This window comes from Anoplophora glabripennis, unplaced genomic scaffold (genome assembly GCF_000390285.2).
Source record: "Anoplophora glabripennis isolate ALB-LARVAE unplaced genomic scaffold, Agla_2.0 scaffold725, whole genome shotgun sequence".
NCBI lineage: Eukaryota > Metazoa > Arthropoda > Insecta > Coleoptera > Cerambycidae > Anoplophora > Anoplophora glabripennis.
In genome coordinates, this window is record NW_019426038.1 from 1 (window position 1) to 24286 (window position 24286).

The 24286-nt window shown below is 33.5% G+C and overlaps 1 protein-coding gene across 1 annotated transcript in view; it reads right to left on the reverse strand.

Moving 5' to 3' along the window:
- Positions 1-7740: 7740 nt before the first annotated feature.
- Positions 7741-24286, reverse strand: part of LOC108911651 (transposon Tf2-1 polyprotein) — a 34102-nt gene continuing 17556 nt past the window's right edge. Inside the window, exons 5-6 of the mRNA XM_023457246.1 lie at positions 10040-10289; positions 7741-7830 (exon numbers count right to left, since the gene is read on the reverse strand). Coding sequence (XP_023313014.1) covers positions 7741-7830; positions 10040-10289 — 340 coding nt within the window. The remainder of the gene's footprint in view (positions 7831-10039; positions 10290-24286) is intronic.

Below are 24286 nucleotides of genomic sequence, written 5' to 3' on the forward strand. Positions count from 1 at the left end.
TAATTTCTATAGTCTCTACGTAAACTCACCTCACTGGGAGAATGACCTTCATGCTGAAGAGATTCAGAAGAATATCTTGACTCTGATGGATCCCTACAAGAATTCGTTCCACTCCGGGAGCGACCTTATCGGTGACGAGATCGTGAACGACGACTAATGATAGTGGATGTCGGCGAACGAGAATGTCTATTAACACCGATAAGTGTCTTTTTGCCCTGTCTCGTTCTAGATTCTCTAATCTTTTCCACAAGTCCCTGTTTTCTTTCTTTAATATTCGCCTTTCGGGCAATTTGCTGTGGGGCCTATTTCTCTTCTTTGGCCTGCCTATTTTGAACGAAGTTCTAAAAAACAATAAATATTATATTCAAGGATACTTAATTATTCTGTATGATCGAAACAAGAACAGTTTTCGTCAAAATTATTTATTTTTGGCAAATAACAGAAATAGAAAACAAGTACTCGAAAGAAAACAAAAGATATCTATATTATAGGTTAACAAATCTAAATATGGATACTCCACAAAATATATAAATAAAATTTATGTTAAATTAAGACATGGTAGATACTCAGTCATTTAAAGTTTGAATTATTTCTTCCATTTCCCCTGCATTTTCAATATCACCACTTAACAATTTTTCTTATTTATTATCTCTTCTTAAATGCAATATTTGCAGTTAATAATCATTTTGATTGGGCCGTCTATAAAATTATTGTGGGTGTTTGATAAATAATATTTTTGACAAGATATTTCTCTATCGCTGGGTCATTTCGTATACAATCGAGTAATGTTAACAAAAGTTTCAGGTGAGCCGATTTTTATGTTACATTTCCACTCTGTTTGGAGATAAAAGTGGCAGAGTTGACAATAAGCTTAAAAAGTTTCTCATCGAATTAAAAATCGGCGAGTCTAAGGCGAAAAAAAAAAGTTGGGCCTGTTTCGTTTCCACTGACCCACCTTAGATTTTCGAAAATCGTGTTCTGACAGTTTTATAAATATAACTATACCCTCCATATAGGCCCGTAGTATAAACATTGTCGCGAGTCGCCCAGTTGAATTTCGTTAATATTTTGAATTTCTCTTATAGTGTTTATACCGTTATAATTAGAATTTTAAATATCATTGCTTAATACATGTTTCTTTTCGTATTAATCAATTTCCAAAAACTTCGTCGGATTTTACGAGAAGGCGCTCGATTATTCAAAAGTGACAGCAGGTCAAACTTCAAAAAATTTAAAAAAATGTCATATTGTTTCGGCTTCGCTTACACTTTACAGTGATTGTCTGTCGCGACTTTAACACGTCGGAACACTCAGTCCAAGAGCCTTCCGCGAACGCATGGCCCTGTGAAGTGTGCGTAAGTGCGAGGTTACATTGGATGCGTAATCGTACGAGTATTTACTCGTGCGTATTCGGACGACCAATGGTCGTACGTTTGTATTGGTTACAGTAGGTCGGTGTTTGATCACACAAAATCAGTTTGCAATATGGACGCGGATGATGTATTTGTGTTAGAGAATAGTGTCTTAAAGTATATGATTTTGAAAAAGAGAAAATATTGGATCAATAGGTTATATGTGACGAGAAATAGAGAAGGTGAATATGTAACGCTTTTAAAAGACTTAAATCAACAGCCACGGAAATTCTTTGAATATTTTCAAATGCCGACAACAACTTTTAACTATATTTTGTCTAGAATTGAAAGTAGAATTCAAAAGCATTATAATTTTCGTGTATGCATTGAACCCAAAGAAAAGTTAATGGTAACTCTTAGGTATGTATCAATGAATGAATCAATTAAATTTTGCTTCTTTCACTCTGTAACTGTTAGCGTTAGGTGGCACGATTAGTCACTAACTCCCTAGTTACCGGTGTAAGTAAAATTTTTTAATTTTTAGTAATTTCTTTTTTAACAAGGACTTACGGAGTGTGACAAAATCTCATCGCTAAAGTCTTAGACTAAGAGCCGGATAGGAAAATTTTCCTAATCATTTTAGGCACCGTAAGAGTCTATCACTTAAATACTACAACCTAAAAGAAAACATTTGAGTACTATGCCGTCAATTCTCCGTGGCACATGGGTTGTCACCGGAAAATCAAACTTTCCAATTTTGGGCCGGGTAGATTAATTAAATAGAAATTAACGACATTTAGACCCAAGACAGATATTACAAAATTAAAACATAAAAACCTTATGCCGTACAAAAATAACGATTCTGGAAATAAAAAATTTTCATTTTCCAAATGTTTTCACTAATGTAAAAATTATACAAAACTGTACGGCGAGTCCGATTTTAAATAAAGTTATATTTTACTGTGCCGTACGAATAAACTGGCTCTAAGAGCAAATTTTGTAATTTCAACCCATATTCCAAAAAATTATTGAAAAATGTACGGCACCGATTTCAGTTTTACTTATGCTGTAAAATAATGAAAAATATAAGTGCCGTACAAAATATTTGGCTAAAAAAATGTATTACATAATTGTGAGTGCTCTGAAGTTAACGCCATTTTTCTTTGGGTAAAAATCATTATTTCCTGAACGGCATAAATATCGGAAGCAAGTTATTCCACTTTATAGTCTTTATACAAAAGTCCCGTACAAATCTATTGGCACCTGAAAAAAAATATTATTGGCCGTGAATAAAAAAAATTGTTTATCATATTTGCAGTTTGGAAAATCCATTTGACAGCTACTTTAATAGGTACTATATATTTTCAATTTATTTTATTAGTTTTCAATTATTCAAGGGTTAATATTAACAAAACCGTGGATGCTGTCTATTTTTAATTTCAGGTTTTCATAATAGTCCACGGGTCCAAAACAAAAAAAAATGTCAATTTGGCATAAACACATGGAATGTTATGACCAACACTTTTTTAAAGTTTAAATAAAATATATATATTTTTAAACCCCCGCCCCAAACAATTTTTCCGACAAAAATGTTGGCATTTTGAGTTTGTCCCTCACCCCAAATATGTCGATTTGGTGACATTATGGTTGGTGACAACCAGCAAGCTGATTTTTCTGGGAGGGTTTGGTAATAAGATTTGAAATGAAAGTATCTTATTGTCCGACAAAATTCTTGAGAAATTTTTGCAGTCCGACGCCCCCGTAGATGTCAGTTTAACGACAACATGGTTGGTTATAACCATCTGTCGGACATTATTTAAAAAAATGCAATATTAATCTGAGAATTTAATTGTCCGACAAAATTATGGTTTTTTTTTGCTTGTCCGACAAAATGAAACGATAAAATTTTGCGGTTTCAATACTTATACATGATGTAGAAGAAAAATTTGTATTTAATAAAAAATATTTGACTAAAAAAAATTTCTCAAATTTCAAAATAAATATGACTAATTTAAATTCATGTTTTCATACAATTACAAAAAAATGTATATATGCAATATCAACATTTAGAAAATTAATTAACACAACTCAAATTGCTGCATTTCAATCGTACCTTATTAAGTGGATAATGCAGAATAATATTGTCAAAACCGAATAGTAAATATTAAAAATTGTTAATTAATTTGTTATATGATCAATACTTGGACGTGGTTATTTCAGAATGACTTTTTCGTTTATTGAAAAAAAATAAAAAAATTCTTATTTTTTTACGAAAAAAAATTATAGTACCTATATGTATTATATAATAACAGTTTAATAATCTTCTTCGTCCTCTTCGTCGGCAGTGCTGTCATCGCTCTCGCTCATTGAGCTTTCTTCGCTCTCTTCAGCCTAACCAGAATTTACATTAATTACATCGGAATCTAAAAAAAAAATTGAAATAAAATTTACATAAGTAAATACATACATACGTACATGTTGCAAAGGTTCAGTTTGTGATGTAAAAATACGTATCAAAAGATAATTCTCCAATTGAAGTGCTTTCCGGACCATCAAACCAGTAATGTGCGTATTTATTATCTATTATGGTCCAACCGCAATCTTCCGGATACCATTCAGTTGGTGATCGTAAATGGGTAAGGTTGGATTCCATTACCACGTTGGATTCTTTGAAAAAAGAAATAGGGAGAACGTGCGGTGGAATCAAAATATTTTTAAAATTGGTTTAATTGGTTTTTCAAGAACAAAACTATGTGTAAACTGTTTGTCAAAAATTTATGCATTCATTTTACATTTACCATTTTTTATAAAATAAAATAAAATGTACATATAAGTTTTTTGAACATAGAAATCATTTTGATGGAGATTAATTAAATTAATTTTTATAAACATAATTATTTATGAATTTCTGTTGCTCCTGTTAACAAGATAATTTTCTTCTTTATTCTTCTTTATTTGTTCATTAAAAAATTAATTATTTTATAGCGGAATGAACATTAGGTGCCACAAAAATAGTTATTTTTCCCATTTTTAAGGCAAATTTTCCAATCTTTTTGGCGGACAAGTATATTATTGTGTTATACATTAAAATTGTTAGAGAAAAAAATCAAAACCAAATTGCTGGTTATCACCAACCATATTGTCGTTAAATCGACATCTTCGGGGCGTCGGACTGCAAAAACTTCTCAAAAATTTTGTCGGACAATAAGATACTTTCATTTCAAATCTTATTACTAAACTCTCCCAGAAAAATCAGCTTGCTGGTTGTCTCCAACCATAATGTCACGAAATCGACATATTTGGGGTGGGGGACAAACTCAAATTTACAAAATTTTTGTCGGACAAATTTTTTGGAGGGTTTAAAAAAATTATCTTTCATTTAAACTTAAGAAAGTGCTGGTCATAACACTTCATGTTTATGCCAGATTGACATGTTTTCCTGAAAATCACGGGAAAACTTACCACTGTTGAATGTTTCTCGTAGTCAAATCTTGGGTGGCTCGTCAAACTTAAGCTGCACGCAAAATTACAGGTTGCTGGTAATAATTTTTTTTGTAAGTGGGCCCGTGGACTATAATTAGTAGGATTTTCCCAGGCATTTTCACTACAGTATGAAATTATATATTCCTGTACTGCATTTACCCCATAACATTAACACCATCAAATGATTTTAATTGTCAGTGTTGAAAGAAACAACTACTCCGAGGGCTAAATGCACTTACCGACATTGATTTATACCCGCAACACCTAGTGCAACAGCTAGGATCGTTCGTCATCATCAGTTTAACCCACCAGACAAACCGGTTTCGGACATATTAGTCCTCATCAGTGTGCCATAGGTGAGACAACCGACGAACGATTCAGCTGTTTTGCGTCGTATCATCACGACAAGGAAATACATTGTACGCGGGAGCGTATCAGCACGACAGATGGAGCTATTTGCGCTCCGCGTACAACTATCAAATGATAATAAAAAAATATATCGCCGTACATTTGCATGGAATATACAAATAAATTGCATAAATTGTATACACAATAAAATGAAGAGATAGTGTTTCGTAAATTCCAAGAAGGTAGACCAATAAAACTAAATTATGTTAATCAATATATGTTTTAGAATTTAATCTTTTTCAATGCAAAAACTTTATAATAATAAAAAATAAATTTTGGCAAAACAAACAAATTGAATTGTAGATGTGCGTACACTTCTTAAAAACTTTTGCACGGAAAAAAATGCAGTTATATGCAAACGTTTTTTGTTTAGAACTTTGGGAACTTTTTCCCCGATGCCACGATATTTATACGCTAATATTTTTTTTATAGTTATTTTTTAATGAATTCGAAAAGTGCACCAATGCCGTACAGGAACTTTTCACTAAAATATCCATCCCTTGAGCGGAAAATTCATTTCCCTACTGTGACCTCATGTGCTATAAAAAATGTACGGCATAATGATTTGAGGTATAATTTTATATAGCTCTTTCTAAATTTTTAATTTTAGAGTGCCTCTAAGAATTTTCCTTATTCTACGTAGAAGGTAAGAGCTGGGTAAGGGTTAGAAGCCCTTAGAGCCAGTGCATTCGTACGGCATAGTAAAATATAACTTTCAAATAAACATCTTTATTTAAAATCAGGCACGTCGTAGGGGTGGAAGTCACATTTTTTTCTTTTGCTCTTTTAGTGCCCATATACTTAGTTTAGCCAGAACATTTATATATCGATGGATAGTATGTTCATTCTAGTTTAGAAAGAAATAAAGACTTTTCCTCTAACATTATTTATTGAGAAAATATTACAATTTTTCTGAAAAAAAAGAGAAGTGTGACTTCTAACCCCATGTCAGGGATGGTTGTCACAGTGTCTGGGGTAGGTAGTCGCATAATAAATTAAGAGGAGAATATAAAGACAAACACTTATTTAAATCATATGAGTATTTTGATGAAACATAAAATATACGTAACTAATTCTGCCAAAAAATAAAACGAAAAATTTCTTATTTATAATAAAAAAATAACTAAAATTCGCTTTAAACGAATAACTTCCAGTCTAAAAAATCAATCTGAATATTCAGAGTCACAGTTTTGGCAAATGTAATTTGAGAGACCAGGTGTATATGCTTCGTGCGCCCATAACTTACAATCCTGGCACTGAATCCAGACTTCTCTAGACTTGCTAGCGGAATATGGAGACAAGCAAACCAGGCAAAACTCTTCATCGTCTGTTTCATTTTCGTCATTGTCAACTGCTTTCTTTTTAATTTTCTTTCCTTTAGAAGCCTTTTTATTTTCCTTATTCTCACTCAACACACGTTTCGATTCTTTCTTCTTCTTCGCTTCTTGTTCCTTTTTTTTTTCTATTCTAAATAGGTCTTCTCCGGTATATTTGTTAGAATTGCTGATATACATTTCCTTTTATCAGCTCGCTGCGACTTGCGCGGAGGAGCTTGTGGTAGAGGTTTCAAAACTTGCGGCGATACTATCAGAGAACTCCTTAAAACACTTGGACTAGGACTAATGATCGCCATAGGTTCTTTTATAGCTTGATGCTGCAGCGATAGCTCTGGCATTTGGCAGCCTGTCAAATCTTGTGGTGCCATTACACGAACATTAAGGCCGGAGTTATCATTTTGTGCCAATACAGGGTCATTAAGGCTAGGAGCATCATATGGAGTCGTAGCAAGTTCATTATGGCCAGTATTATGATCTTCTAGCATTGTACGACGATTAATATCAAAGTTATCGTTTTAATTTTCTGCGACGTTGTGTATAATTTTGTCATCAGGAACCGTAATTAGTGATCTATTCGTGACAGACGACGGCATGAAATCGTGCTCTTGAAATATGTCCCGATTAAATGGACAAACCCACAGGTTTTAAACCCTGTGAGAATCAATCAATGGAGCTGCTGCCAGCGGAAAAGCCTGCGTAATTATTCCTGGTATTTCATATATTGTCATTTGTTGTCCTGGATGATTTACCATCCATTAATCCATTGCGTTGTTAATGTATTTTTTTTAAAGGTCCATAAACCGACCTGTCTAACGGTTGCAGTGTGCAGTGTGGTGGGAAAGATAACATTATTATGTCATTTCCTTTCGCAAAGTTTAGTCCTTCAATGGATAGGTGGAAGCTGTGATTATCTAACAGCAAGAGACATGGTTCTTCCTTAGTTGATTTCACGTGGTTATGAAAATGTTTCTAGAAATCGACGAATAGCTCTTCTGTCATCCAGCCCGAAGGATTACTTCCTCCTTTGCAGCCGACTGACCCATCTCTGATAAAATGGTCTTTGAAATGCACCCTCGGAAAAACGAAGAATGGTGGAACTGAATTATCACCTCCCGACACAGCAGCAGCTAGGGTCACTAGTGTACCTCTCTCGGCTGAGGTTATAGCACAAACTTGCTTAAATCCTTTTCTTTATTCGGTTTTTGCACCGTAGCCACCCCAGTTTCATCTATGTTCCATATGTCGTGTATCTGAAAACTATATTGTTTCATTACCGATTCGAGGTTATCAAAAAAACTTCTGACATTATGTTGGTTGAAACTGGTGACCCGAGCCAAACTGGTGGCTTCAGGTGTTCCAATGGACAGAGAAGGGTGTCTCTTCATAAATGACGTAAACCAAACGGAGCCAGCTAGCTTGTTCGATTCCCAAGACTTTGGAACTTTCAAGTTATTACAAATGGCAAGCTCGAATGCTATTTTCCGAATAACCTTGGGAGTCAACCCGAAATAAATACTTGAAGTGAGAAATATGTATTGTTCCAATTCTTCCTGTTCATCGGTAAAAATTTATCGATTCCTTTGGTAGCCTATTTTTGTAGATGGTGTTGATACTGTCGTGTTGCTTATCTCTTCGCTAGTAAATTTTTTACAATACCTTATTAAAGTGCGATAATTATTGCCAAAATCCCTCGCGACAGACCTTATAGATTTGTGATAGTTTTTCACTTCTCTAGCAGCACGCAGCATCAATGCTGGTGAAACAAGCCCTCGAGAAGACTTTCTCTTATGATGCCTTGACATTTCTATAACTAGGTCTGAAACAAGCAAACTTTTATGTAGTAAAATCCCAAAAAGTCAACAAGAAAATGCAATACACAGGCATGGGCCCATGTCAACTTGAGACAACCTGCCCCAAAACACGTTTTAGAATATAACGTCTCAAAATAAATTTAAATAAGTGTTTATTTAAAAAGCCATATCACGATATCATGAAACACATATATAGCATCATAATATGCACCAAGATATATTAGTATGCAAAATTTCAGTATATTTACGAGACTCGATACAGATGCACAAAAAATTACTTTTCTGTCATGGCCGCTGTGACAACCAACCCGTGAGACAACCAACCCCGGTCCCCCCTAGAGTTTTCTATAATTTTTACATTAGTGAAAATATTTGGAAAATGGAAATTTTTTATTCTTTCCAGAACCGTTATTTTTGTACGGCATAAGGTTTTTATGTCTTACTTTTCTAATATCTGTCTTGGGTCGAAATTCCGTCAATTTCTATTTAATTAATTTAGCCGGTCCAAAATTGGAAAGTTTGATTTTCTGCTGGCAACCCATGTGCCACGGAGAATTGACGGCATAGAGCTCAAATATTTTCTTTTAGGTTGTAGTATTTAAGTCATAGACTTTTATGGTGCCTAAAATGATTAGGAAAATTTTCCTAATAGGCTCTTAGTCGAAGTTAGCTTTGCTTGCTCGGAGACTGATTCGGAACTGGTTTCTGGATCAGTCTGAATTGAATTTATATAAAACTCTTATCTGTTATTTTGTTGATATGAGGTTTTTATATTGTACAGAATATTATTGTTATGCATGTTGCTCGGAGACTGATTCGGAACTGATTTCTGGATCAGTCTGAATTGAATTTATATAAAACTCTTATCTGTTATTTTGTTGATATAAGGTTTTTATATTGTACATAATATTATTGTTATGCATGAAAAGAGTGTAACTAGGAAAAATAATAAATAACCATGATAAAGGTGTTTTTCTGTTATTGACGGTGGTTTACCATAACTGTCAGTAAAAATTTTTGATACAAATTGACCTATAGATGGCTTCACTAAGGAAATCGCACCCGCCTGTTGTAGTTTCTGTACTAATTGGCTTATAACTGACATTTCTTTAGGAGACCATTTATTTTCTATGGAAATAACTGTTTGCCGAGGTTTTTTAATTAATGGAATCTGTAATCCTTTTATGTAAGATGACAGTTTCTTATTTATTGGTAACATTTGCCATTTGTCAATAAAAAATTTTAACCGATCACATGCGTTACTGACCTCTTGATCTAACAACGACGACGCCGCTGATCGTTCTGGTGATTTCCTTAGAGGTTGATGTGTGTTCGAGGTACTATGAGCGGAGTCCGACGGATTTGCCGCCCTTTCCGGACTCCATATCCTTGTGAATGAGGGGTTTTGGAGTTTCCCGCCTGAACTTTGGGAACTGACACCTTTGTCACGGTCTTATTCATTTTGTTATGCGGCTTGAGCTGCTGTCCGGATTTCTCCAAATCCTTAACCGCCCAGATTCTACTATCCAAGTCGGTTCCAAAAAAACAAATCCCCAATGGGAGTGTCTGTTAGGGTTTCTTTTAATTCTTTTTTTAGATTTATGGCGGGAAATCGACTCAAAATGGTGAATATTGGCCAACAACCGACCTGCATCATGTAAGCGCTGAATATTGTTGCTTTGTTGATATTAGTCTCCGATAACAGATTTGTTAATACCAACCCAATAGCCGACAAATTTGCCGCTACCTGTTCCTGAAGTGCTATTAGCCTGTCGTCTCTACAGATGATTGTATCTGAAACTGCAATGTTCACTTCTGGATTGGTGGTTTTAATAGAGGGCCGTTTTCTGGGGGTAAATATTTGCCTAGCAGGGTCTTCTGAATCGTATTCTCCAAACCTGAAGCCAAAACATGCGCCTAACTAGCAGCAATTTGGGCCTGAATTGGCGCAGCAAATGATTTTTTAGTTTCCTTGGCGCTACCAATTATCGACAATATTTCCTCCTGCAAAACTATTGATGGGGTAACCCCATCATTACCATCACCCTTAGATTTTTCTGTATTTTCTGAAAGTAAAGAAGTTTGTTGGTTAATCATATAACCGTACGTACAATATAAAATTTCCTGTTATCCCAAACAGAAACTGAAACAATGACCTTCTAGCGATATTATACCATCAGCACTTAAAATCTGTCTTTAGATTTCTAGTGTAAATTAAAAATGAACCCGATTATCACTAACTCCGTTGCCCCGAACGGATATATGGTATCTGTTATCCCAAACAGATTTTAAATTTCAAATTAAAAAATAAAACCTGTTATCACCAAACAGGGTAAATTCCGTTATCCCAAACGGAGACAAGGCAATTATCTGTTATCCCAAACAGATTAGCTCGTTGTCTGTTATCTAAACAGATTTGGTACCCCCATATTCCCCGCATACGGCGTATGATTAAGAAAAACCATTAATTTTTACTTACCGGATACATAAACTTCTATATTTGTCGAATTATATAGGTCCGCCACTGGTGCGGGTGACTTCTCCCTCTCAGAGTTGAATCTGGACCTAATCAGAGCGCGAAACCGATATTTTTAACGCAGTCTTTAACATTTTTTGAAAGTAGATTTACTTACATATTTCATCAGCTGCCCAACCTAAAAATAATAATTTTAAGTTCTGCTTTGAATTCAGACAAAATCTTACTTCTTATTTGTATTTTTTCTTCTTTAATTGTGTTGTCCATGTATCTGAATCTGAATCTAAAAAAATATTGTTATAAAAACTCAAAAAATCATAAGGATAATAAAAGTATGGTAGAAAACTAAAATAAATCTTCTTACCTTTTTCCTGTACTGGTTTATGTTCTGTGTTTTAAAGGCATTTCGTAATTTGAATCTCAAAATAAGTTGTAGATATACACTTGAAAACTCAAAAGATTATAAACAGGATTTGATCGATCACAGGCATAAGAAAATGCAGCTAAGAAATTGAAAGCAAAACTAAGAAGTAAATTAAAATGTATAATCTTACCTTAATTACAAGCACGCTCATGAATTGAGTGTGGTGTATCGGTGCTAGTAGAATTCAAAGCAATATTTAAAAAGTCATGTTTTGATTTTTTAGATTTCGAAAAATTTCCTAAAAATTGAAGCATTAACAGTTACGTAGCATTTCGCAAAACATCTTTCTTTACTTCCATTATTAACTTTAGGATATTCTGTGTTCTCGTCAAAGTCAATTTCGGATAATGATTTCCCCGTGAATCAGTAGGTAAAGATCTGTTTCCATCATAATCAGCAATTTGGAAGCTTTAGCTGTTTGGTATAATATGTCAACTGGTAACCTTAAAAGTAATAGTCATTTAACTACCAAGTCAATCGATACGTTTGATAAACTACTAAGTAAAGTTCAAGATCGGTTAAAAAGGCAAACTACAAATTTCAGGAGGCCAATTTCACCAGAAGAACGATTGGTAGTAACTTTAAGGTAAGTATGTGAGTCTATGTATATATAAAGTGTGGCATAAATATTTTTGGCGATATTTTAGAAATTTATAATAATTGCTCGAACAGATCTGTATATACAGGGTATCCCAAAAATCAGCGTAATCCCTTCTAGGACTGATAGACCAGCTCATGACTGCTCAGAATATCAAAATAGGACGTTAGTAAAAAGTCATTAGATTTCGATATATTAACGCTTTTACGAATTTCGTGAAAACCGTCAACTTAGATCTATTTTTCGAGTGACATAAACCCAAAATTCCATATTTTAAGGTTACAAATTTTGTTGTACAATCCTGAATAGGCCTGCTATTGATCACAGCTCAAAGTCAAAGTAATAGTGCCATACATTTGGGAAAAAATATTTTTGCCTGATTCAAGAGTAATTTATTTTATTTAAGTGTTTTCATTCGAATTCCTAATTATTGAAATAATATCACAATGAGCTCCTTTTGCACTAAACTAGCAATATATATTTTTTTCTAAAGTAAAACAGCAAATGTAATACCATTTTGAAAACTGCACTAAATGAGCAATTTTTTAAAATACTTGCCAGGTTAGCGTGGTACATTTTTTTACAGTATGAAGTCGAAGTCTATCAAAAAAAATTAACTCCTGAATCGGAAAACATATTTTTTTCCAAATGTTATGTTACTATTAGTTTCAGTCTAAACTGTGCAGGGCTATTCAGGATTGCATAAGAAAAAGTATAAACTTGGTATATGGAATTTTGGATCTGTGGCACTCGAAAAACTTATCTAGTGTCGATTTTCACGAAAGGTCATATTTTGATATTTTTGGCAGTCATGAGCTGGCCTATCAGCCCTTCAAGGGATGACGTTGATTTTTGGGACACCCTGTATATTAATTAAGGTTAATAATAAAAGAATCAGCTAATATTTTATTTTTTATTTGGTTCATGACTACAGTTTCAAAGTTCGTACAAACTATTAAGTTCGCGTGAATTATCAGGAAGTGAATGAGATTGTGGGTTTGAATGGCAAAATGAATGAGAAGGTGGTTGAGAATCTAAACGAAGAGAAAAATGAAGAAGTGATTGAGACAGAGAATGTGGCAGTGACTGAGGTAGTGGTTGAGGTAAAGTAGGCTGAAGTTCGTCAATTATAACTTGTTGTATACGATTCCGAATTTTTAGTTTTTGGAGCGAACTTAAATTCGCGACGTGAGGAATTAAACTCATGAAAAAATAATAATCATCAGACTTATCATCATCTCGAGAAAGAAGTTCCATCTTCTTCTGTTCAATAGTTACTAACTGCTCCAAATTTGAATTTCTCTTGCGTTTTCGAGTTAAAACGGAGTTTGGTGAAAATGTGTATCTTGAGTAGATGCGCTGGATGGTCTTGATTCCTCAGCATTGTCTTCAACAGTATTGCCATCGTCAGAAGAATGTTCTATGATGACATTATGTAATCCACTATCTACCTGGGAATCCAAGTTCCCCGTCATTGTTCTACAAGTAAATTGATCTTTTACGAATTCCATTATTTCAAAATAGGGCCACTTTGGTTTATGCGTAGTTCCCTCAACCCCTGAGCGTGACTTTGGTATTTTTGATATTTGTTTTCTATATGAATCCTTCAAACTTTTCCACTTGTCTTTCGCCTGCTGTTCTAAAAAGATATATGGCCCTGAGAAAATCTAAAGCCCCTAATAGGTATATGTAATTTGTTAGCTGACTGTTTTGGAATATTTCTCATTATTACCTTTTTTTTAATCATATGTCATTTAAATAATAATTGATTATCTGCATCTTTATTTGAACTAATATAAAACAGTTCTACGATTACCTACTACAAAATTACCTATATATTTTTACTTTTCAGATACCTATCAACAGGAATGTCGTTTCGAGGGTTGGCCTTTTCATTTCGTATGGGCAAAACAACAGTTGCTTATATTGTAATTCAGACATGTATAGTGATTTGGGAGGAACTACAACCTCTAACAATACCTATACCAACTAAAGATCATTTAAACATCTCAATTACAAAATTTTGGCATATTTGGCAATTTCCAAATTGCTTTGGGGCAATTGATGGGAAACATTGCCGCATAAAATGCCCAGCACATTCTGGATCTACTTATTACTGTTACAAGAATTTTTTTTCTTTAGTATTACAAGCTGTTGCGGATGCGGAATATAAATTTATTACTGTAGAGATTGGCGGAGCAGGAAAGCAAAGTGATGGTGGTACATTTAGTAATTCTACTTTAAATTCATTATTAGAAAGTAATAATTTTAATGTACCAGAAGATAAACAATTTCCAGGTACGAATATCATAGTTCCTAATGTTTTGGTAGGTGACGAAGCCTATCCACTAAAAAAATACTTGATGCGCTCGTATCCTCGACGACAGTTAACTAGAGAAACTCGTTACTTTAATTACAGACTATCAAGAGCTCACAGATGTGTCGAATGTGCTTTTGGAATTTTATACACCAAATGGCGAATTTTGGCCAAAGAAATAGAAACAACTCCCGAAAACGCCTGTATTATTATTAAAGCTGCTTGTATGCTTCACAATTTTATAAGAAATGAAGACGGCGTCAATGATCCAACATTCCGTTATATTGTACAACGGGACGTAACGCCAGATATTCAGCCAAATCATAATGATGGAAGGGTAAACAATAGGTATACATCAGAGGCTAAGATTATTAGAACAAAATTTATGGAGTTTTTCCCAAAAAAACGCTTTAAATTAGGTAACCAATTATTTGTAATAAAGCAATAAATATATCGAAACATTAAGGTTATGTTATTTACTTACTGTTAACACCAAAAATATTGGCAACTTCTTGCCACAGTTTATCTATTACATCTCTATTTGAATGGTTTTTGTTACTTGTGTCCCAAATAGCACGTCTACTTTGAATTTCTGATATCAAAATTTCGATATCCATGTTGCTGCACAACGCGTTAAAAACAAACTGATTTGTATTTATGCGGCATAGCTCAGCGCAGCGGAGCACGCTTCACGCCGTACCGCATTAAGTTAGGCCACCTGCATTCAAATACATTGTTTTGAAAATAAAGCGTCTCTCAGCGCATCAAGCTCCGCGCCGCATAGCTGGCAGTTAGGCCGTACACTAACTCTTGCATGCGTACTGCCGGCTCGGCTCGGTCCGTTCCTCGTCATCCGTCGCCAACCGTCATCGCATTCGTCCGTCCCCTCTCCAGACACTGAACACTGCAACGTGTAGAACTGTAGGCGCAGAGATCTGCGGCGAGCACATGCGCGGCATAGAAATGTTCGTTTCCTAACATGCCCCCCGCCTTGAAAGTACCAACTTTCAACACTCTACTGGAAGAGGACAAAGTCTGGAGAAATTGCGACAAAGTAGTAACTTTGTCTTTGGTTTTCACAGATGCAACTCGCACTGCACTCGACCTATTAATCTCCATTGAGTAGGCATCGTCATGTCGTCTTTGAGGAGGACCAAAGCACACTTACCCATAAATTTTGAAAATTGGGTGATAGAGTTAATTGTGTAGTGGTAGCAGTATGTTTCCCTAATTTGTTGCTGGAAATAGCTTCAGGGTATTGTAACTTAATTTTGGTTGTTAGACATCTTATTGCAGTTTTTTATGCAACATCACCTTGACCCCATTTCATTTTGCTCTGTGGCATAGCAAAAACATTCATTTTCTTGCGAAAATCATTTTTTACGATGTTCCAATAAAGTATTTATAAATTTTTCTAACATCTCCGGTAGCAAGATAACTTGTCTGGAAGCTTTTCCACTATTTACAATACGCCTATACTCTGTTGTCAATTTTTTTTCCGATTCCGTTAGCACAGATTCAATATCTTTTAAATTAGATTTATTTTGTCTCATATAATCTTGAATTTTCAGATACTGCACGACTACGATTAAAAATAGTAGTGCCAACGTACACTGAACTAACAATCCGTGTGGTTTATAAATAGTTATAACAATCCTCTGCCATTTTTATTGTTTCGTCTCTAAATATTTTAATGTCGCTTACTAGCGGTACAAGAAGTGGCTTTCTCCAGCGTTTTTCTTGCAAACATTTATTTGCCAAACTCGATATTTCAGTGTTCCAACATGAAATTACTAACTTTTTAAATTTTTTTAGTTTCTTCCGATTCCGATTCTTTTCGCGATTTACGAACAAATCCTTGAGTTTCATCGCCCATATCTTTCAAATATGTTTCTAAATGCATCGCAAGACTTGGAGCTTTGAACAATTTGTTCTTTGGATCAGACCCGGTAATATTTCTTGCAGCAACACTTTCATTTGAAATACACGCGGTATTTTAAGCAACGTTATATTCCTCTTATAGATATTTTCACTTTTCGTTGTTACTATGGAGCAAGCTTCGTCTCGTACTTGACTATTGTGATCGTGAGATAAGGTGATCCTTAGTGAGTGACCACTAAATATGTCTGTAAATGATTTGAAATCATACCTGGGCACCCTATTTTTTAGTTAACAAATGACTAATCTTGACTTGATCACTAATAATCACAGTCCTATTGTGAATTCGTTGAATACCTTTACAGCATTTTTTAATCTTGTTCAGCACAACTTTATTTTGAATGTAAATAGTAGAGTGTTGGATCTTGTGTATAGTAATTATGATGAATGTTCAGTATCTAGAGCAGATGANGCTCCGGATGGCGGCAGCCTGGTGGTAGCCTGGAGTGACCTTGAAGTGAGTTCAAAGCCCCACTGCTATACTACTTATATGAACCCTTCAAACTTTTCCACTTGTCTTTCGCCTGCTGTTCTAAAAAGATATATGGCCCTGAGAAAATCTAAAGCCCCTAATAGGTATATGTAATTTGTTAGCTGACTGTTTTGCAATATTTCTCATTATTACCTTTTTTTTAATCATATGTCATTTAAATAATAATTGATTATCTGCATCTTTATTTGAACTAATATAAAACAGTTCTACGATTACCTACTACAAAATTACCTATACATTTTTACTTTTCAGATACCTATCAACAGGAATGTCGTTTCGAGGGTTGGCTTTTTCATTTCGTATGGGCAAAACAACAGTTGCTTATATTGTAATTCAGACATGTATAGTGATTTGGGAGGAACTACAACCTCTAACAATGCCTATACCAACTAAAGATCATTTAAACATCTCAATTACAAAATTTTGGCATATTTGGCAATTTCCAAATTGCTTTGGGGCAATTGATGGGAAACATTGCCGCATAAAATGCCCAGCACATTCTGGATCTACTTATTACTGTTACAAGAATTTTTTTTCTTTAGTATTACAAGCTGTTGCGGATGCCGAATATAAATTTATTACTGTAGAGATTGGCGGAGCAGGAAAGCAAAGTGATGGTGGTACATTTAGTAATTCTACTTTAAATTCATTATTAGAAAGTAATAATTTTAATGTACCAGAAGATAAACAATTTCCAGGTACGAATATCATAGTTCCTAATGTTTTGGTAGGTGACGAAGCCTATCCACTAAAAAAATACTTGATGCGCCCGTATCCTCGACGACAGCTAACTAGAGAAACTCGTGACTTTAATTACAGACTATCAAGAGCTCGCAGATGTGTCGAATGTGCTTTTGGAATTTTATACACCAAATGGCGAATTTTGGGCAAAGAAATAGAAACAACTCCCGAAAACGCCTGTATTATTATTAAAGCTGCTTGTATGCTTCACAATTTTATAAGAAATGAAGACGGCGGCAATGATCCAACATTCCGTTATATTGTACAACGGGACGTAACGCCAGATATTCAGCCAAATCATAATGATGGAAGGGTAAACAATAGGTATACATCAGAGGCTAAGATTATTAGAACAAAATTTGTGGAGTTTTTCGCAAAAAACGCTTTAAATTAGGTAACCAATTATTTGTAATAAAGCAATAAATATACCGAACCATTAAGGTTATGTTATTTACTTACTGTTAACACCAACAATATTGGCAACTTCTTACCACAGTTTATATACTACATCTCTATTTGAATGGTTTTTGTTACTTGTGTCCCAAATAGCACGTCTACTTTGAATTTCTGATATCAAAATTTCGATATCCATGTTGCTGCACAACGCGTTAAAAACAAACTGATTTGTATTTATGCGGCATAGCTCAGCGCAGCGGAGCACGCTTCACGCCGTACCGCATTAAGTTAGGCCACCTGCATTAAAATACATTGTTTTGAAAATAAAGCGTCTCTCAGCGCATCAAGCTCCGCGCCGCGCCGCATAGCTGGCAGTTAGGCCGTTCACATAGAATTTCGCACTCGCCGCTACGCGGCGTCGGCCGTAACTTTTCCATTCGTGCGTAAAATGCTTTTTACAACACTTATTACGTAATATACTATTACCAAGCAAAACCGTCAAAGTTTTTGTATGTAACGATAACAAATAAAGTCAATTTATACTCAGGAAATATAAAGAAACTCATTGGCTGTTCTGTCAGTATGTCCTCGAGGAAAATTGTGGATATTAATATATATGTTTCTACGAAATCATCTGACATTAAAAGTTAATCTTAAACTTATTAAAATCAAATGTATTACAGACATTTTTGTTTAGGTAATATTTTAATTTTAGTACTTAAAAACTGTTAAAATACTTGTATCTAAGACGTTTATTTTTGTTTTACCAAACAATATTTAGTTGTTTTTTTTTTTAATAATACAAGAAATGTTCCTATATTTGAATACAATCCTACAATCCATTGTGGCAAATATTTGCATACAAAGTAAGTGGATAATGACAATAAATAATTTGTATTTTTACTTGACTGGCACGACTAATTTTGGGTGGAGAACCTTAATTATGAACTAACTGATTAGGAATTTTATTTAGTCTGAATGTAAGGTAGATTTATTTTATTTGAAATGAGAAGGATATCAGTAACATGACGCTTTTTCCTAAACATCAACATGAAAAATTTTGTTTATAAACTATCACACACTCCTAAAAAAGGAAAAAATGGAAAATTCAATTCAAATAAATTCAATTTATTATCTGAAACTTTGTGTATATTTTCTTTTTTACGTTTAGTGAGCCTACCCATAAATCCAGGGTGACAATTTCACATTCCCATTTTCCTTCTTTTTCTTATTACACCTTTGTAACATGTTGCTTGTTGATAAACCTTTACCAACATCATAAAATGTAAACGTCAATGTCACTAAATATTATTATTAGACAACTACCAAAATTTTAATAATTAGGTTCAGGTTTGATGCATCTAAATTATTTAAATAGCTGCTACTTTCTAACTACTTGAAATATGATATTTTTATATATTTTATAGTATCCTTTATATTTTAATTTAGATTTAGAAGTTATACATACACAAATATGGAAAATAATTGAAGAACTTTTGCACTAATCTAATTCAAATTTTCAGTAGATGTAGGTATATTTAGTATGAAAAATAATATTTGTTTTAAAGCTCATAGGGAGAGTTATTTACAGTATCGTAAACATGAATTAAACTTTTTTGTTCTGCTTGTATTGTTTTGGGCCCAAAAATAGTGAAACTTTGTTTAATTTTGAGTAATTTCCACAAATGGACGTTCCTCAAAAAACATAAATCTACAAACTCTCTTTTTATTTTTATAATTTTTATTTTAAAATTATTATATCAAATAGAATATTTTTACCAAAATTGGAACATCAAAATACTTGATGAGATGTACTTACTATAATTTAGGTTCTACAAATTGTTAATTACAAAAGTTCTATTTTGAAAATTTTCCGTATTAAAATACTTTTATATTAAATTTTTCAGTTAATAAGTATAGACTAAATAATAATCAAATTTCTTTTCCAATTTAAAATTTTGCTGCAAGAATCGATCATTCTCTTTCATATTGAGAAACATTTTTAATAACCTATACACTTCACAAAATATTTTGGAAAACATGAACGTCTCCTGTACTTGTGCTAAATACATAACAAACAACATTTATTTAATGTACACGTATATTTGAAAAAATAAAAACAATAATATAACATAAATGAAAAATTTACTTCGTTAGCATTTTGTGCTTATGTTTCTTTATGGTTTATTCCACAAACCTATTTATACCATTGATCCAACCTTGTCAAATACTTTTGCTCAAAATACTGTTCATTATTATTAATAATATTACTCCTATATTCCTCTTAAGGAGAAATTAAATTTATCCCATTTAATAAACAACCACTAGGTACATTTAAGTATAGAAGTATCAGCATAAGACAAACCAGAAACTTCTTAGAAATATGTGAGAATGTATACTAAAAAGTGATGTTGAAAGTATGTTAAAATTTTACATTCACTGATATTTGGATACAAACGCTTAATATAAAACTGAAAAAAATGTGCAAAGAGATAGGAAATAATTGGCTTCACGCTATCTGCCGCTGGAGAATTATCTCTCTCTCTCTTTCATGACAAAAACGATTCCAAGATTAATACAACTTTTATTACCAGATCTGCTCTATTATCTGACATTCGTTTTAAGCTTAATATACGCTTCTAAGTAGTTGTCACAGAAATCGATATACCGGATTCTGTTTCACATTTTAAGTGTGCCCTCTTGAGCGCTCTATCAAGATGGGTTAATTTCAGCACTGTTACACCATTCTGTTATTACCAGTACGAATATTATGTTCATTTGATATTTTTTTAAACTAAAATTGTGAAAATTTTTGAAAACTGCAAATGATTATTATTCATTCTTCCCATCTCCAACACTACAGCGCTCAAACTGTAATACCCCAAATGGAATCCCAACCCCTTGGCGCAGGAGGTTATTTAATAAAAAGATATATTATCAGAATGGCAGAAATATCCAATTAAATAAAAACCGAAGGATAACATTCCTATATTATTGAAGCGGAAGAGTGTACTATCGGCATATTCTGTGATATCAGTAGGTCATTCGATTGCGTTAGTCATAGCAAATTGCTTTCAAAACTAAATTCATATGGCGTACGGGGAGTAGCAAACGAGTGGATTACATCTTTTTGGGAAGAACGGAAACATCTTGTTAGTTTTACATACATAAATAACAGAGTTTCGTCAAATATAAATTCTGAACCTCTGAAAGTCGGTATTCCTCAGGTGTTCCTCAGATGTTCCTCAGAGACCCATACTAGGCCCAATCCTATTTTTAATGTGTACTAACCAGTTTGTTAACATAGTTTCTGACCTTTAAAAGTTTTTAATAAACTACCTTCTAACATATAGAGCTCAAGGTTACACAAATATTTGATAAAAAAAACACACCACAGAAATGAGACATCCCCCAAATCCAAAGCCAAAGGCTATGCGAAAGGGGGCTACACTTGAAAAAACGTGGACAAACACCCATTATCCATCCACATTGCCAGTTCCGACGCCAGGGATCGAACCCGGACCAGAATAGGAAGCCTGGTCGAGAAATGCTTGCCACCGCACTCTCGACCGACTACGCTACCGTGACGACAAACGACAATAGGAAACGCATTTTATACTTTAAATGTATTTTTTTCCTAAAGTGTCTAATAAATAAAGTATAGAGTAAGTAGTTTCATGTTGTTTTAAATATTAAAAAAAGATGTGACCATTCCTTCACAATGTCTGTCTTCAAGGAATATAAAGTTTACCTATTAATATCAATTATTATTATTATCCTTTTTTCTTTTTTATAAGGGATTACTAAATTGCTGTGGTGGGGTATTCGCCAGTCACCATCGCCAGATAAGTTTCATTTTTCATGGAGGTTTTAGTGTCTTTCTAACGATTCCATATATTCGTATTTGTACAGCTTTCTGCATTTTTACTAACATATTCTTGTCATTTATGTTTATTTTTTCCAGGTACTTCATGATATTCTTCATGGTTAAACCAGTTGCGGAAATAACAAGTGACAGATTTCAAGGCAAGTACTTTTTTTATATTCTTCACAGAGTTCATAATATTTGCTCATTTTTCTATTTTCCTTTTTCTTCCATGTTATGGTCTAGCGGATGAGAAATGTCAATGTAGAATGTCATTTTAGCGAGTTTATTCACCAAAGTTATGTCTGGTCTGTTGTTGATAATTGGTCTATCTGAATACGTAACTATAGCTACATCCCAGTATATGCAGTATTGCTCATTGTGTAATACGGAGGTAGGTATTTAAAATATCATCATCTTCTTTTTATGTGTTTATTATTATTTTTATTATTATTATTATTTATATTATTCATTATCAAGTGGATACGCTGCCGCTGATAAAAAACTGGTTTATTGTTAATAGATTGAACTTAAATGTTGACAAAACTCGATCTTTGCTTTTTACACTTCGCCATACCTTGTGATAACTCAAATAGCATTAAATTTCTTGGAGTTCACCTTGACAATAAATTGAGTTGGGAAAATCATGTCAATGATTTATCCGCACGTTTATCTAAGAATATTTTCCTACTGCGTAATTTGGATCGTGTAGTATCTAAGGCTGTACTCATGTCTGCATATTATGGTACTTTTCATACCATCATGACTATTTTGAACTGGGGTCATTCGTCTCACAGTGATAAAATTTTTGCTTTACAACGTAAATGTATTAGAATTATGGCTGGAATAAAATACAGAGATGATTGTCGGGGGCGCTTCAAACTGCTAAATATTCTTACAATGCCGTCAGTTTACATACTTGAATGCCTCATTTATATGAAAAATAATCAGAATGGATTTGTTCGACAAGAAAATTTTCATTTCCACCATACAAGTGGAAAGCACAATATTAGGCCAAAATTTCATAGATTCGCGAAATCCAGAGATGGCACATATTATTTTGGCAAAATATCTTAAGAGAAAAGAGTTTTACAATTTTGATGAGTTCTTTGCTGACCAGTTTTTAGATATATAATGAATGTTCGTAATATTTACTTTTTTATGCTGTTTACGTTATATTTATCTGAATGTGTTTTTTAGCTTTAGTGTAGTATTGCTTATAATGCTACATCTTTCGTGTTTTTCTTTCTTTGACTTGGGTAAACATTTTAATGTATAAATAATTTGATTTGATTTGATTTGATATGTAAATCGTAAAAAAGTGGCGTTTAAATTACAGTGTGCTAATTTTGGCAATCTTCTACCGATAAAGAAAAGATTCAAAACTATAAAGACTTATGACACTCTGAAAATGTCCTGAGGCTAAAACATTTTTTTGTAATTTTGTAATGGTGGGTATTTACCCATATTTTACCAGCAATTTTACAAAAAACTAATTGCTATAATTTACAATCTTGTTGTAAAGTGTGGTTTTGGTATAATTACAAAATTTTTCTAAATTCGCCGTATTTTTTATGAATTATCAGTGTATTTTTAAAATATGGTATTTTTATTTTACATTGTGACATTTTTGTAAATATTTTGTTGATATCACAACCCACTAATATCTAACAGTAATTTCAAAATGTGTTAAAATTTTTGAAATATTTTTTTCTCTAGAATGTATATTCCCTTCTAAATTGAGATTGATGACGCATCAGGTGAGATGACGCACTGCTCGTTCTGGCACAATCATTGTTCATATTTGGCAACACCGGTGATTCTTATTATGTCGTCACATATATATGTATCAAATACAGTTATATTTGAGTAGTGTTAGTGACGGTATTTTGTTAAATTTATTGCGGTTACACTAAATATTTTTACATCGTTTAGAGTCAGAAAATATACAGGTACGTTAAGTTATATTTTTATTAAGTTTTCAAGGATTCTGTTGTAGATAATGAGTAGTTAAGTAGTTCTAACCTCAATTTCACACATTTCCACTAATGAATTTTGTTAAATGTTGCTGCGTCAACTCACCTTATACTGTAAGGTGAGTTGACGCACGTATGCGTAAGGAGAGTTGGCGCATTGATAGACACGTCGTTTAAAATTTTATTTTAACAGAAATGTTATCAATTTATCGTTTATAGCATACCGAGGGAATATAAAAGAGAAGGAACCGTTAGAAGAGGAGAGCGGGCAGTAGAACAGTTGGCTAGAGCAATCAGTGCTATCGATAGAGATGTGATTAGTATTCGTGTGGCAGGTCGCGAATTCGGTAGCCCCGAATGCACTTTGCTACGCCGAAGGAAATGTGAAGACCTCAAACTAAACCGTTTGGACTTTCAAGTACATTAAGAGTCCACAATAGGAAAATTAGTAAAGCAAAAGTTGAAAAAAAAACATGGATTTGTACCTACGAGATCCTTTGTGCGCTTTATAGCTTTTGAGTTAACAGAAAAATTAGAATTACCATACAATTTCAACAGAAAATCTCACAAGGCAGGCTATGCATGCATGGCTAGATTTTTTTAAGAAGAAATACAGAACAATACGAAAACAATTACGTTTTCGTTCAGAGTATATGTTTCTTTGTCTAACT